General features: G+C 40.9%; 1 protein-coding gene across 7 annotated transcripts in view; it reads left to right on the forward strand.

Moving 5' to 3' along the window:
• Positions 1-14,425, forward strand: part of LOC105392802 (zinc finger protein 724) — a 56,460-nt gene that overhangs the window by 32,989 nt on the left and 9,046 nt on the right. Inside the window, exons 1-8 of one of the 7 annotated variants that reach the window (XM_048630167.1) lie at positions 1,528-1,895; positions 2,068-2,280; positions 2,567-2,770; positions 4,386-4,592; positions 6,407-6,583; positions 6,821-6,970; positions 7,618-7,754; positions 13,887-14,006. In XM_048630167.1, the coding sequence (XP_048486124.1) occupies positions 1,850-1,895; positions 2,068-2,280; positions 2,567-2,770; positions 4,386-4,592; positions 6,407-6,583; positions 6,821-6,970; positions 7,618-7,754; positions 13,887-14,006 (1,254 nt within the window). In that variant the 5' untranslated portion in view covers positions 1,528-1,849. Of the gene's footprint in view, positions 1-1,527; positions 1,896-2,067; positions 2,281-2,566; positions 2,771-3,699; positions 3,912-4,385; positions 4,593-6,406; positions 6,584-6,820; positions 6,971-7,617; positions 7,755-13,886; positions 14,007-14,425 lie in introns of those variants that run through there. The other 6 variants (XM_048630169.1, XM_048630168.1, XM_048630170.1 and 3 more) reach the window with 6 other exon arrangements.

Raw genomic sequence — 14,425 nt, forward strand, 5'->3', positions numbered from 1 at the left:
ACGTTTATGTCCGCTCCCGTCACAATAAACAATACATTAGTATCTACCGCTGTAGTTTATAATTAGTTTTAGTTACCGCATTAGCTAGGCTATAATTTTGTCTCGTTTCACTTATGAATGTTTTAAAGGTGACCCTTTAAGGGGGGAGGAAATGGTGTCGCCACCTATCTTTTAATATATTTACTTTCATAATTTTCGCAAGGTTTCGATCCTAAAATCCTTTTCCCTATTTCCGCTTATGTCGTGCACCGCAACGCTACGTGTGGCAACACTGTCTGCACCACCCACAGACAATCAGTTCCGAAAACGAATTCATGGCCGCCGTCGCGCTAAGTTATTCGCGATTGAACTTATTTTCAAAATAGACGATTGGCTAGTTGCTAAAGTCTTCCGCTTATTCTTTATTCGTGGTGAACCGCTAACCGAAGAATATCAGTGTGTGTGTTGAGTGCTGCAGTGCTTTGGATTGCTCTGATCTCTGATCGATCGAGCACGTGGCGCCAGGCGAGGGTCTGGAAGCCGGCCGCCTTTTCCTGGTCTCCTGAACTGCCTCCAGCGACCAGGTAGGTGCACGACACTTCATCAACCCTTTCCCTCGGTGAGACACCTTGCTGTAGTTTCTTTTATTTTTTTTCTATCGAAGGGACTCCGGCTTAGCGGCGTTACCACATACATTTGACGAGCAATTATGAACATAGTCTGATTTCAACGAACGCACCATTGTTTTGTACATTATCTTCAACACGGTTTAACTTGTATTTATAAGTTAAATTTGTTAAAACATTTGCAACGTAAAAATTTCGAAGTAGGTATTTGACAAGCTGTCATCTTAGTTTTTTACTCATCGAACTCTATAAGTCATTGAAAAGTTAGTGTTGTTCGTAATCTGAAGTTATCTTTTATTTTTAACTAGCTGTTCGCTTCGCCTTTATAAGTTTTCCCGTGGGAATTCCGGTATAAAAAGTAGCCTATGTTCTTTCCCAGGGTCTAGACCATATGTATACCAAATTTCATTCAAATCCGTTCAGTAGTTTTGGCGTGAAAGAGTAACAGACAGACAGACAGACAGACAGACAGACAGACAGACAGACACAGTTACTTTCGCATTTATAATATTAGTAAGGATTTAATAAATTATTTTAATTTAATATTATTTGAATACAATAAAAATTTTTTTTCAAGAGCTTAATATAATTAACCGAAACGAAAAAAGGAAGAGGAAGAAATGAAAAAGCTCGACGGCATTTTAGACACGGCAAGCGATGACACAGTGGTTCCATTTATAATTACGGTCACCGGCGACACTTCTGATAGTGATGATGACGAAGACGAAGATTTAAATTTGTTTTAATAAACACTTTTTATATATAATCAGTTTTATTTTATAGTCTATGGCTTATATATTTAATCTAATTAGAACACTATGACATCACTATGGGCATAAACAATACGCTGTCAATGTCAGCCCGCCATATTTGTTTACATGATTGTTGGATTCTATTGCAAACGATTATACATGGCATGGTAGAAATTAAATTTAATTAATAAGTAACAACTTGTCAAAATAATTTTCAAAATAAGCGGTTGTGATTAAATTGTTACCATCGTATTATTTTTCCATTTCGTTTTGTGCTTTTTCTGCTGCTTTCCCTGTTATTTTTCACGCTACGATTCTGTTGAGTCGAGTATTCTGCTCCAAACCAGTGAACACAGTTGTGATGGTGATTTGAGACAGAGACTCCAGTGTTTTGAGAGAGAGACTCCTATGTAGATACTTACTTATTTGAGACAGGACTCCAGTGTTTTTGAGATAGGACGTGTATTTGTTGTGTTTATATGTGTAGTGAACATGTCGTACAAGAGGTGCTGTATTCCAGGCTGTTCATTTACTGCAGGTTTGTAAACGACAAACTACTTGATATCAACCGCAACCACCCACTACTTAGATAATGCTTTGATCTTACAAAATCACTTTTAGAATAACAACAGTTACTTAAACTAAAATAGTTATATAGATAGATATTCTTTATTTGTACACCATTAAAGTTAGTTATTTAAAATTTTCAGGTTCTGAAAATGCCCTGCATGATTTCCCGAACCCATCAAAGGATCTACATAGATTCATGATCTGGGTTAACAGTATCGGTGGAGATATTTTAAAATTGTCGAACAATTTTATATTCCAGAATCGAAGAGTCTGTCGCATGCATTTTGAAGAGAAGTACCATTGTAGGTTAAATAGACTCAGCAACATAGCTGTGCCAACCATGAACATGCCTTGTAAGTATGTCTTTCAGTTATTTTCGATTTTACCTAAGTGTATTTCACATCCGCACAGGGCCCGTGTGGTGGAATAGGTCTACAAACCCTTCCTTCATTGGAAGGAGACCCGTGCCCCAGCAGTGGAGATGTGATGAGTTGATGAGACTTGACTCGCAGACATCATAATATAGTTGGTTTGCAAACCACTTTTCCATACTCTGAGATTACATCAAATTAAGAAATTACACATTAAATTGTTAATGCCATAGGAACTATTTTTCATTACTTGTATCTTATCTTACAGGCCTCAACGCAAATACAACAGTGGAAACACCATTGCTTCATGAACAGCATCTGCTGAATGTTCCATCTGTCTCAACAGAACATAGGTCTGCCTATTTAACAAAGGCTGGACCATTAAAAGAAACACAAAATATGCCTATGATTACCCTCAGTGAGGTTGAAATGTCAAAGCAAAGAGATTATCTGAACGATAAAGTAAATATTGGTAAGTTAGAATTGCATATTAACAATGTTAATAATAACCATAACCATAAAGGTCCATGTTAGCCAGTGAATGATTTGGCTGATGATGATTGTAAAGTATGACAAATTCTACTCGTATGTGACAGTACAAATATACCTAAGCAGGAACTTCTTTTTTGATGTTGGTGCGGTGCGGTGACAAAGTAATCTGAAGAAATATAGCACCAACTTCAAAAAAGAACAGTTCCTGCTTAGGTATATTTGTACTGTCACATACGAGTAGAATTTGTGTAAACCTTAAATTATTTCTTACATTTTAGTGGTTTTTTGAAGTCGGTTTTTTAATTTTTTTAATTATTATTTTATTTTATAGTTTTTAGTTTATTTGCAATAATTTTCAATCAAAAGTAAGGTGCAAATGTTACCCAAAAGTCCTACTAATCAATACGAATCATTCAAGCCTAAACACGAAGTAGTTGCTATATATACTGTTGAGGAGTTCCCCTGACTGCCTTCTGTTTCCATCATCAGATCAGCTCAAGGTCACCATCATATTTTTTTGTTATAAGAACTATATTTACGTTCTTAATTTCATTAGAATCGGTTAACATGTGCCCGATATGGAAATTCATACCCTGTTTTTACCCCTTTACCCACTCTTGGGGGTGAGATAAAATTCTGAAAAAAAAATGGGACCACCTGGGAGCTCAACCCAATACAACAAAAAAAGAATTTTCAAAATCGCTTCATAAACGGCGAAGTAATCGGTGAACATACATAAAAAATAATATAACAAAAAAAAGATCCCGACGAATTGAGAACCTCCTCCTTTTTTTGAAGTCGGTTAAAAATAGTATTTCTAGTATAATACAAAGTACTCTGTGGTACTGACTTTTCCAAAAAGTTTTTCTGTTTTGACAGAATGCAACTTTTTATGTGTCAAAATCGTATGATAGTAAATAGTACCTAACTGTCAGCTATAGAAAGATAGGTTATGTTATTGAAACAAACGGTAGCGTCAGTATTTAAATTTGATTTAAATTTTCTTTGCCTGGTAGTTAATCAGTGACTGTGACCATGGAAGTGTGACTCTCGAGTCTCGACTAACATGTCGTTTCTCACTTGTTGTATAACTGGCTGTTCAGATAAGGAAGGTGGCGATGGTAAATATTCATTTGTAATTGTGATCCTGTACGCACATCCTATAGACCCCATAGTTACCAACTGACCCCAAGATTATCAAACCTACATAGGTCATCCGTAAGTATTTAATTATTGTAGTTGAGTTGACTCATTTAAGTATAACATGGGCTATGGCTACTATTATACTATATAATTTACTTCATATTCTATTCTCTGTGGGAGTCTTAGTGCCTGCACCTGTCTCTCTAGTGGAACCTTTGTGCATATCCCCTTAAGTTGATAACTCCCTTCCTTAGCTTGGACCATTCCCCACCATGCTGGTCTTCTGCGGATTAGTTGGTTCACACATCTATTTTTTTTCTTCATGATAAGCAGGTTTCCTCTCAAAGTTTTCCTTTGCTGTAAGAAAGTTCATTCTACATAAATTCCAAAAAACTCATTGGTACACGCTACAGGATTCAAACCACACAATTATAATTAAGTACGTTTTTCAGGTGGACCATGGCATCACTTTCCTAATCCAAAAACAGACACAGCGCGATTTCGTCAATGGGTATTAAAAGTTGGACTACCGATTATTGGGCTTGAAGATGATTACATCTATCGGAACAGGAGAGTATGTCACAAGCATTTTGATGTGAAATGGCACTACACAACAAACCGGATATGTCGTTTGGCTATTCCTACTCTGCATCTTACTGGTTAGTAAAAATAATAATTCCAATACTACCTTACTATTATCAATTGCCATATGTAGGGTAACTAAATGCATTTAGATGTAATCTTAAAAATAATAATTTTATACCTTGGGAACATAGATGAAAGATAGTTGTTACATGATGTATTTATTATATTTTTATTATTATTTATTCATGAGAAATGGTTGTAAAAGTTAAAAACAAACAGGCTTAACTGCCTGGAAGAATCACCTAATCAGAAATATGACTGTGACCAATGTGGCAAGCAGTGTAAGGCTCGTACAGGCCGTTCAGTCACAAGAGAAAATGTAGCACTCGGAACCCACAGCAGCTGTAACAATCATCTGTCAAGATGCAGTGGCCAATGATGATCAGCTGATATAGTTATATTATTTATGGTTTTATAAGTGTTTGATTTGTTGTAGGTATTTTATTTTATGTATTAAATTACAAACTACACAACAAATACACAACATAATGGTTGACTTTCATACAATGCATTATGGGGTCCAATCGAATATATATAGATATTTATTTATGTATGTATTGTATTATTACATATAAGGTCTAGGTATGTAATTATTAATAGCTATGTAGGTTTAAAGTATTTATATGTGTTCATAATATATTTAAGTATTATTGTATGTAGGTATTTACACATTGTTCATAGTAATTATGTTGTATTTTCTCTTGTCTTGTCACACGTTACCCCTTTCTTTATACTTTATATTTCCTTTCAATGTGGTTGTCTGGAAGAGATTACTTTTAGTAATAAGGCCGCCGATTGTACCATTTTTCTTTTCTATGTTTGTGATACTATTTCGTTTTGTGTGCAATAAAGTGTATTTTATCTTTAGCCCAGGTGTCAGGCTCAACAACACATAGAAAGAGTGGGTACATCCCATAGAGTACTTATTGAAAACTGTGTTCTTGTACCTCATAATTATTAAAAAATACACTCGAAATATAACTATAAAAAAAATCTGATGTCGATTTATTTAATAATAACCTAATATAGAAATCAAGGAAAATAATATTTCAAAAGCATTTCAATAATAAGTAAGATACTTTTTATGTAAAACAATATTTATGTACCTATCTATCTATTAACTTTGGAAAAAAAAATTAACTATAAATATAAGTATTTACAAAAGAGTTAGTTTTGATGTTTCAAGTTAGGATTTAGTATTATATTTTGTAATATTCCATTCTACATTTACATCTTTCATGGCTACTATAAACTGTACTTAAATTTTATTTTGATATTTTTTGTATGTTTTTTTAATTTATCTTTATTATGGCAACAAACAGCAGTCATACTGTTGTTGCCATAATAAAGATAAATAATAAAAAAATGCTTTATGAATGAAATTCTAACTAATATTCCTAACTTTCCTAACTAATATTATAAATGCGATTGTAACTGTGTTTGTCTGTCTGTCTGTTACTCTTTCACGCCAAAAGTACTGAACGGATTTGAATGAAATTTGGCATACATACGGTTTAGACCCTGGGAAAGAACATAGGCTACTTTTTATCCCGGAATTTCCACGGGAAAACTTTTTAAGCCAAAACGAAGCGCGCAGGGACAGCTATTAGTATATATAAGTACCTTCTGAGACCTATCTTTATACCATCTATCGAGGATGCGGGTTTGGATATACATAAGGATATGTATGGGACAGTAACAGAGATGGAAAATATATATTTTGAATTTGTATTTTGTTTGATTTCCTGTCCATTGACCTAATGTTATATGCTAGTACATAATACATTAATGTATCTGCTAAAGCCCTTGTATATTTATATTATACTAGGTCCGAAGTCCAGCCAACCAAATATACTCGACCATGACTATTGCTCGCAAAATATAGAAGAAGATAAGTTGCTCGACACAAACGCTGCTGACGACACAGAAGCTGTGCCATGCGATGGAAGACCTGATGATGACCATGACGAAGTAGAGGGCCAAGTTGATGAAGATATAAACACAGGTAAGTAACTTTTATTTTTAGTATGGCTTTGATGCGCCCTTATCCGAACGGAGAGTAGTTTGTAAAAATTGGCGTTCATCAGATAATTTTATATTTATACGATAAATAAAAACATTTGACTTTGACATTGATGCTCGGAAAGGTTTATTTCTCTTGGGAGAGGAATTGAGAACAGAAACTCAAGAGCCTTCTATTCGAAATAGAACTTAAATACAAACAAAGATAATTTTCTTCCAGAAATAACTGATGAAGAAAATGTTGAAGTTTTACAATATGCTGCTGAAGAGTCGGGGGCGGGCGCGGACCCGCTGTGCGAGGAGCCTGAAGAAGAAGAAGAAGAGAAACCGGACGTCGACGAGCTCAATACTCAAATGGAAAAACTCTTCGGTACGTACCAACGGATAAATAATCCATGCGGGCTGGGGCGTCACTTTATGGGTGCGGGCGTAGCGACGGCGAAAACGCCGTCAAAACAAAAGTGCACAACGCTATGTTTTTAATACATTTAATTAATTCGCCGTCGTTCCACCCGTCGCAAGTTTCGTGCCCGCAGACTATAATTATGACAATCACAATCATATAGACTCACTCACTTCCATCCAAAGGTTGTCTGGTAGAGATTGCTATAAGCAATAAGGCCGCCTCTTTGTACTGTTTTATTTTTAAGTTTTTTTTTTTTTTTTTTTTTAATTTTTGTTCTTGGTGCAACTAAAGTGTAATGTATTGTATTACGTAGAAAATAAAGCCTTTCGAAGAGCTGCTGCGCGAGCCTTACTGTAACGAGATAGAGTGGTCTATCTCGTTACAGTAAACGTGCCGATGCACGACAGCTCTCGTTCGTTTGTATTTCGTCATTGTACAGTGACCTTACATATTTCTGAAATATACCTATACCATGCGCAGGCAATCTAACCTCAAAAGCCCCGCTGTCAGGAAACTTGATAGAAAAAATAACGCAATGAAGTGTAAAGCACACTCCTTTTATAACAATCTAAAATTAATTAAAATAGTCTTCTATAATATCTGTTCCACAGCCGAAAACATGGCAAGAGTGAGCAGGGTGGAGGACCTAGAGCAGTGCTGTCATCTCTGTCTGTCTCGGGAAGGCTCACTGGCGCCGCTACTGGGCTCGGGACTGGAGGAAATGCTGATGGATCTCTTCAGTTTGGAGGTAACGGTCTTGCTATTCAGTTATTTTTACTTATGCCTAGTTTCACCGTAGTGTGTTAGATCATTAACACCCCTGTTAATAACTACACTGTAAAGTCATCCATTATACGTCACCTACGAATATATATGTCGCAGGCATTTTGTAAGATCTCGCCGTTTACATACGGCGTCGTCAGTTTACAAACGCTCGCTGTTTTGTAATATGCCGAAGGCAAAATGTATATTGCCAAGTCATTTTATAGTATGCCACAACATTTCATTGACAATCCATACGCCGTTTACATAAAGCCGCGGCAAATTGAAGAATTTAGTTCTGGTTCTCACCACGCGCGGCGCTGTTGATCACAACAACAAAAATGGCATCAAGTAGTGGTTCTATGACTCAATAAATATTCAAATAACTGCAAATATTACTTGTGTAGAAGCTCTTTCATCAAATAATTGTGACTTTAAAGTCATTTATTACCAAGTAAAAAGGCCGTAGACGAACGACAAAGTTTTTGAGGTTATCCCGCACCTAAAAACTACTACGTTATCCATAGATCCCGGTGTACGAAGGACACATGCAGGATATTAATTTAGAGCTTCATAAATTGGCCATGCTAACTTTCTGAACAAGAATGGAATGCTTAAAACCGTTTCGAGGAATATGCTTTCTGTACAATTTCTAGTTATCAGATTTTAAATTAAGTCTCTATTTTTTAATTATTCAATAAAAACTAATAACCTTCATTTGACCTTACCATTAGAATGTTTTTGGGATTTATGCACATAATGCATTTGCCAATTAACAAAGTACTCTGTGGCATTTGTCTACAAAAAAAACTGTTAACGTCAAAAGCAAACGTCTAAATCGTGTGTTTATTTATCTTTGCCATTTGTTACAGAGAGTTAGAAGTAGAAAAATTGATTTAATTTATAAATGGGCAAAGTAGATGGAAAGAGAAGGCCTGGAAGGAGGAAATTGACGTGGCTGTGCAATATAAAAGAGTGGACCGGTGTAAAAACCGTGGAAGAAATATTTAAACTAGTAAAGAATAGAGAGCGCTGCAAAGAGAGTTCCAATGGTGGAAAGGCACTATAAGAAGATTTATCTTTTCTACCTTGTTTTGAAACTCTACTACGAATAAATAATAAACGAGTTGATACTACGATGGCAACAAGAGAGGCTCATTCCGAAAATGCTGCCTCTCGAAATTTGGCTCGAGCTTAACCCCTCGGCTGTCGACCAACCTTTATAAGGTGGGCAATAAATAGTCCACATATTATGTCCCGCCATCTCTAAAGATGTTACTGGTCTGCCGTTTTTAAGTGAGTGATATTGCCTATGTGAACTACATTTATCTTGCTTTTACCTCAACTAAGTGTAAAAAAACGACAAGGATGTAATAACCTATCGGCTGTTAAATCGGCTCCCAACCGACCTTTATATCCTTATAAAACCTGATGCTCGATTCGCCTCATTGAGGCGCGTTATTGAAAAAATATTAAATAATAAAAATGATCAACGAAGCGTGTTGTTTTAATTTATTGGTGTAATATAATTAATATTTTGTACTAGTTTTCATGTACCTCCTGTAGGTTGGCAGAAAATGCTCTTAGCATTAAGCCCTCATTTTGTACATTTATTTCTTATATTTGTGCAATGTATGGAAAAATCGCCGCGAGTACTAAACACAACTCTGGAAACAGCGTTAAAAAAATGTTGTGATGATTGGATAATTCTGTATAATGGCGTATGTGTATCGTTTCTGAAGGAGCATACTTTGTAGGTGATAAAATAAATTTGGATTTGGATTTAAAAATAACAATATGAGAAGGGTCCTATCGTGGGAGTGGTAGGGAAAACACAATCTCAGGGTAAAACAAACGTTCACTGTATTTCAAGGTTCTACAGACACGTAATAATGCAAGTGAGGTAATCTTATTGTAACACTAAACTAATGTCCGTTGGGAGCGCGAGCGAGCGTGTAGCCGGGAAACGGGTTGGCGCCGACTGACTGCGCGGGCTTCGCTGGCCGGTGGCGCGAGCGCGGGGTGCGCGCGGGTGAAGGGGAGGACGCGGGACGCGGTCTGCGCAGTAGAGCTGCGCAGTAAAACGGCGCGGCGGCGTGGGACGCTAACCGTTTTCGGCGCGCGATTTGTTTTCGCGGGAAAACGGTTAGGAGTCTTGTTACATCCTCCCCCTCTAGTCCGAACTAAGCGCCCTCGCGTTCGGAGTAGCATGGTGACAGCCCTGGTCCTCCCCCTAAACTGTTCGTCGTCCTCGAGAACACTGATGGTCGGACGGTGGGGTGGTCTGCGCAGGGGTTCTGCGCGCGCGCGCGCGCTGCGTGCTGGTAGAAGGCACCGGGCGGGCCAGCTCTGCCTGACGAGGCGGGCGGCCGGGCTCCGTGTGCTCCCAGAAGGCACCGGGCGGGCCAGCTCTGCCTGACGAGGCGGGCGGCCGGGCTCCGTGTGCTGGTGGAAGGCACCGGGCGGGCCAGCTCTGCCTGACGAGGCGGGCGGCCGGGCTCCGTGTGCTGGTAGGGGAGGCGGCGGGAGCGCGCGCCGCGGGCACGCTGGGCGCGCCGGGGCGGGTCATCACCGTCCTCTCCATGAAGACAGAGAGCTGCGCCGCCGTTACGCAGGCGAACGCGTCGAGTATAGCGGCGGTCGCGGCGGGGGTAGCGCGCGCCGCGGGGCTGCACGCCGCTTACTCGTAGGGCGCGTCGTGCGTGGCGGGCGCGTCGTGCGTGGCAGGGGAGGCGGCGGGAGCGCGCGCCGCGGGCACGCTGGGCGCGCCGGGGCGGGTCATCACCATCCTCTCCATAAAGACACGGTTGGTCTTGGCGGCCTTGGCGACGGTGTCCAGCAGCACGCAGGCGAACGCGTCGAGTGTAGCGGGGAGGCTGCGCGCCGCGTACTCGTATAGCGCGTCGTGCGTGGCGGGCGCGTCGTGCGTGGCAGGGGAGGCGGCGGGAGCGCGCGCCGCGGGCACACTGGGCGCGCCGGGGCGGGTCATCACCGTCCTCTCCATAAAGACGCGGTAGGTCTTGGCGGCCTTGGCGACGGTGTCCAGCAGCACGCAGGCGAACGCGTCGAGTGTAGCGGGGAGGCTGCGCGCCGCGTACTCGTATAGCGCGTCGTGCGTGGCGGGCGCGTCGTGCGTGGCAGGGGAGGCGGCGGGAGCGCGCGCCGCGGGCACACTGGGCGCGCCGGGGCGGGTCATCACCGTCCTCTCCATAAAGACGCGGTAGGTCTTGGCGGCCTTGGCGACGGTGTCCAGCAGCACGCAGGCGAACGCGTCGAGTGTAGCGGGGAGGCTGCGCGCCGCGTACTCGTATAGCGCGTCGTGCGTGGCGGGCGCGTCGTGCGTGGCAGGGGAGGCGGCGGGAGCGCGCGCCGCGGGCACACTGGGCGCGCCGGGGCGGGTCATCACCGTCCTCTCCATAAAGACGCGGTAGGTCTTGGCGGCCTTGGCGACGGTGTCCAGCAGCACGCAGGCGAACGCGTCGAGTGTAGCGGGGAGGCTGCGCGCCGCGTACTCGTATAGCGCGTCGTGCGTGGCGGGCGCGTCGTGCGTGGCAGGGGAGGCGGCGGGAGCGCGCGCCGCGGGCACACTGGGCGCGCCGGGGCGGGTCATCACCGTCCTCTCCATAAAGACGCGGTAGGTCTTGGCGGCCTTGGCGACGGTGTCCAGCAGCACGCAGGCGAACGCGTCGAGTGTAGCGGGGAGGCTGCGCGCCGCGTACTCGTATAGCGCGTCGTGCGTGGCGGGCGCGTCGTGCGTGGCAGGGGAGGCGGCGGGAGCGCGCGCCGCGGGCACACTGGGCGCGCCGGGGCGGGTCATCACCGTCCTCTCCATAAAGACGCGGTAGGTCTTGGCGGCCTTGGCGACGGTGTCCAGCAGCACGCAGGCGAACGCGTCGAGTGTAGCGGCGGGAGCGGCGGAATTTGCGCGCCATTTTTTGTTTTATTGACCCAGTCCCGATACTTTTTACACAGCGTAGTACTTAATCTTGTTTCTCGTAATATTATCTAAATAAATAATATATTAAGTAGGTATGGAGTAAATATACAAATTGTGGTATTTTTCTCCTACATCCCGGAAATAACGATATTGAATGATGAAATCTGCAAAATGGCCGCTGACAGGTGAGGGGTTAACAATGTTATGATTTTAGAGTTAGATGACAATGACATTCTACCTCACTGACGTTAAGTAACACTTTTGCTTTTATTTGTAGCGCAGGCAAGGATAAATCCTATAATGCATTTATGTGAAGTCAGCCGCAAGACATTCAGCCGGCCAAATTTTAAATAAATATTAAAAATAGTTGTAATGAATAAAATACAAAAATAACGAAATTAGTTTCTTAAAATGGTCTATATTTTCAAAATAAATTATAAAAAATACATATCATAGATTGGTAGCATGGCCAATTGTTTAGTAAAGGGTTTACCTAACGTTTTCCTAAGTTTAGTGAATTAGGGCACCAGTGTTTGTTTTTATCTGGAAATGCCTAGTTTTATTGTTCTGTATAAATGACTACGTTTTTTTATTTAAATGTATCTTTTTATTAAATATATAAATAAACTTATGTAGTACCTGCTTAGGTACCTACTTTAGAAAACAAATGTAAAAAGTCTTACTTGAAATCCTGAAATAAAGTAAGATTTTTCCATTACTTCAAAGTTCAAACTGGTTTTATCATGGTCACCCTAAAACTGCAATTGTCGTCGAGATCAGAACGATTGAACGAGTTATCAATATGCCTTCGGCAAATTACAAAACAGCGAGCGTTTGTAAACTGACGACGCCGTATGTAAACGGCGAAATCTTACAAATTGCCTGCGACATATACAGGGTTATTGGTAAGTAGATCGGATCCTTTCAGGAGGTGATAGAGGAAGGCATTTCCAGTCGATTGAGCCCTATAATGCATTATCCGAAACTTAACCATTTCTAAGATATTTAATATTTAAGATTTTTTAATTTTTTGCCAAAATTTTATGTTTGTAACCAAAAATAAAAAAAACTAGCCATATTTCAATAACTTTTTTGGTTGTTTTGCAGAAGTAACGCCTTAATTAACTAATTAAAATAATTAAATCTGCATTATTAGACTTAAATTAGACACAAAACCTCAAAATAGTAAAACATTTAAAAAATATATGCAGAACGTAAAAACAAATAAGTTAAATTAAAAAAGAATGTCATATGACAATTTTTTGTGCACTTTAGCTAAAAAACATTGTTAACTTATAAGCTTTCAAATGAGATATTTCAATATCAAATCTATTTAGATATCACCAAGATATGGCTAAAACAACCAGAGAAAGCGGAGAAAACTCAATAGGGGATTCCATACTAAAGTCAACAAGACTGAAAACAATCACACTTTTTACCTTTAAATTAGGCTAAACTTGTTCGTTTTTCTATTGAATTTCGTCCGCCTGTGCTGATTGTTTTGGCCATATCTTGGTGATACCTTAATTGATTTGATATTGAAATATCTTGTTTGAAGGCTTATAAGTTGACCATGTTTTTAAGCTAAAGTGCACAAAAAATTGTCATATGACATTCTTTTTTAATTTAAGTTATTTGTTTTTACGTTCTCAATATTTTTAAAAAATGTTTAACTATTTTGAGGTATTGGGTCTAATTTAAGTCAAATAATGCAAATTTGATTATTTTAATTAGTTTATTAAAGTGTTGCTTCTGCAAAACAACCAAAAAAAATATTGAAATATGGCTAGTTTTTTTAATTTTCGGTTTTAAACATAAAATTCTGGCAAAAAATAAAAAAAAACTTAAATATTGAATATCTTAGAAATGGTTAAGTTTAGGATAATGCATTTTTAGGTTCAATCGACTGGAAATGCCTTCCTCTATGACCTCCTGAAAGGATCTGGTCTACTTACCAATAACCCTGTATACTACGTATATATATATATATATAAATCTGGACAGATGTGTCAAAAGTCAAAAACTAATTATGATGTTATGATGTAACAGAGTATGTCGAAACTGGGGCTTAACCTGTTACTGAAAAGTGAGATCCTTGTTTTAAATTTGGAGACATGTTTGGGTGTGAATTGATCAATCAGTCGCTGTATTACTATAAGGTTGGTTGTTGTTTGTGTGCAGGTGCGGGCGGGCGACGTGCCGGCGCAGGCGTGCGGCGACTGCGCGGCGCGCGTGTCCTCCGCGCACTCCCTGCAGCGCACCGTGCGCGCCGCGACCCGGCACCTGGCGCGCCTGCTGCAGGTACCGCACACACACACACACACACACACACACACACACACACACACACACACACACACACACACACACACACACACACACACACACACACACACACACAGCTCCGCGCACTCCCTGCAGCGCACCGTGCGCGCCGCGACCCGGCACCTGGCGCGCCTGCTGCAGGTACCGCACACACACACGCACACACACACACACACACACACACACACACACACACACACACACACACACACACACAGCTCCGCGCACTCCCTGCAGCGCACCGTGCGCGCCGCGACCCGGCACCTGGCGCGCCTGCTGCAGGTACCGCACACACACACACACACACACACACGACACACACACACACACGCACACACACACACACACACACACACACACACACACACACACACACACACACACACACACACACA

The sequence above is a fragment of the Plutella xylostella genome, chromosome 25 (assembly GCF_932276165.1).
Source record: "Plutella xylostella chromosome 25, ilPluXylo3.1, whole genome shotgun sequence".
In the NCBI taxonomy this organism is placed as follows: domain Eukaryota; kingdom Metazoa; phylum Arthropoda; class Insecta; order Lepidoptera; family Plutellidae; genus Plutella; species Plutella xylostella.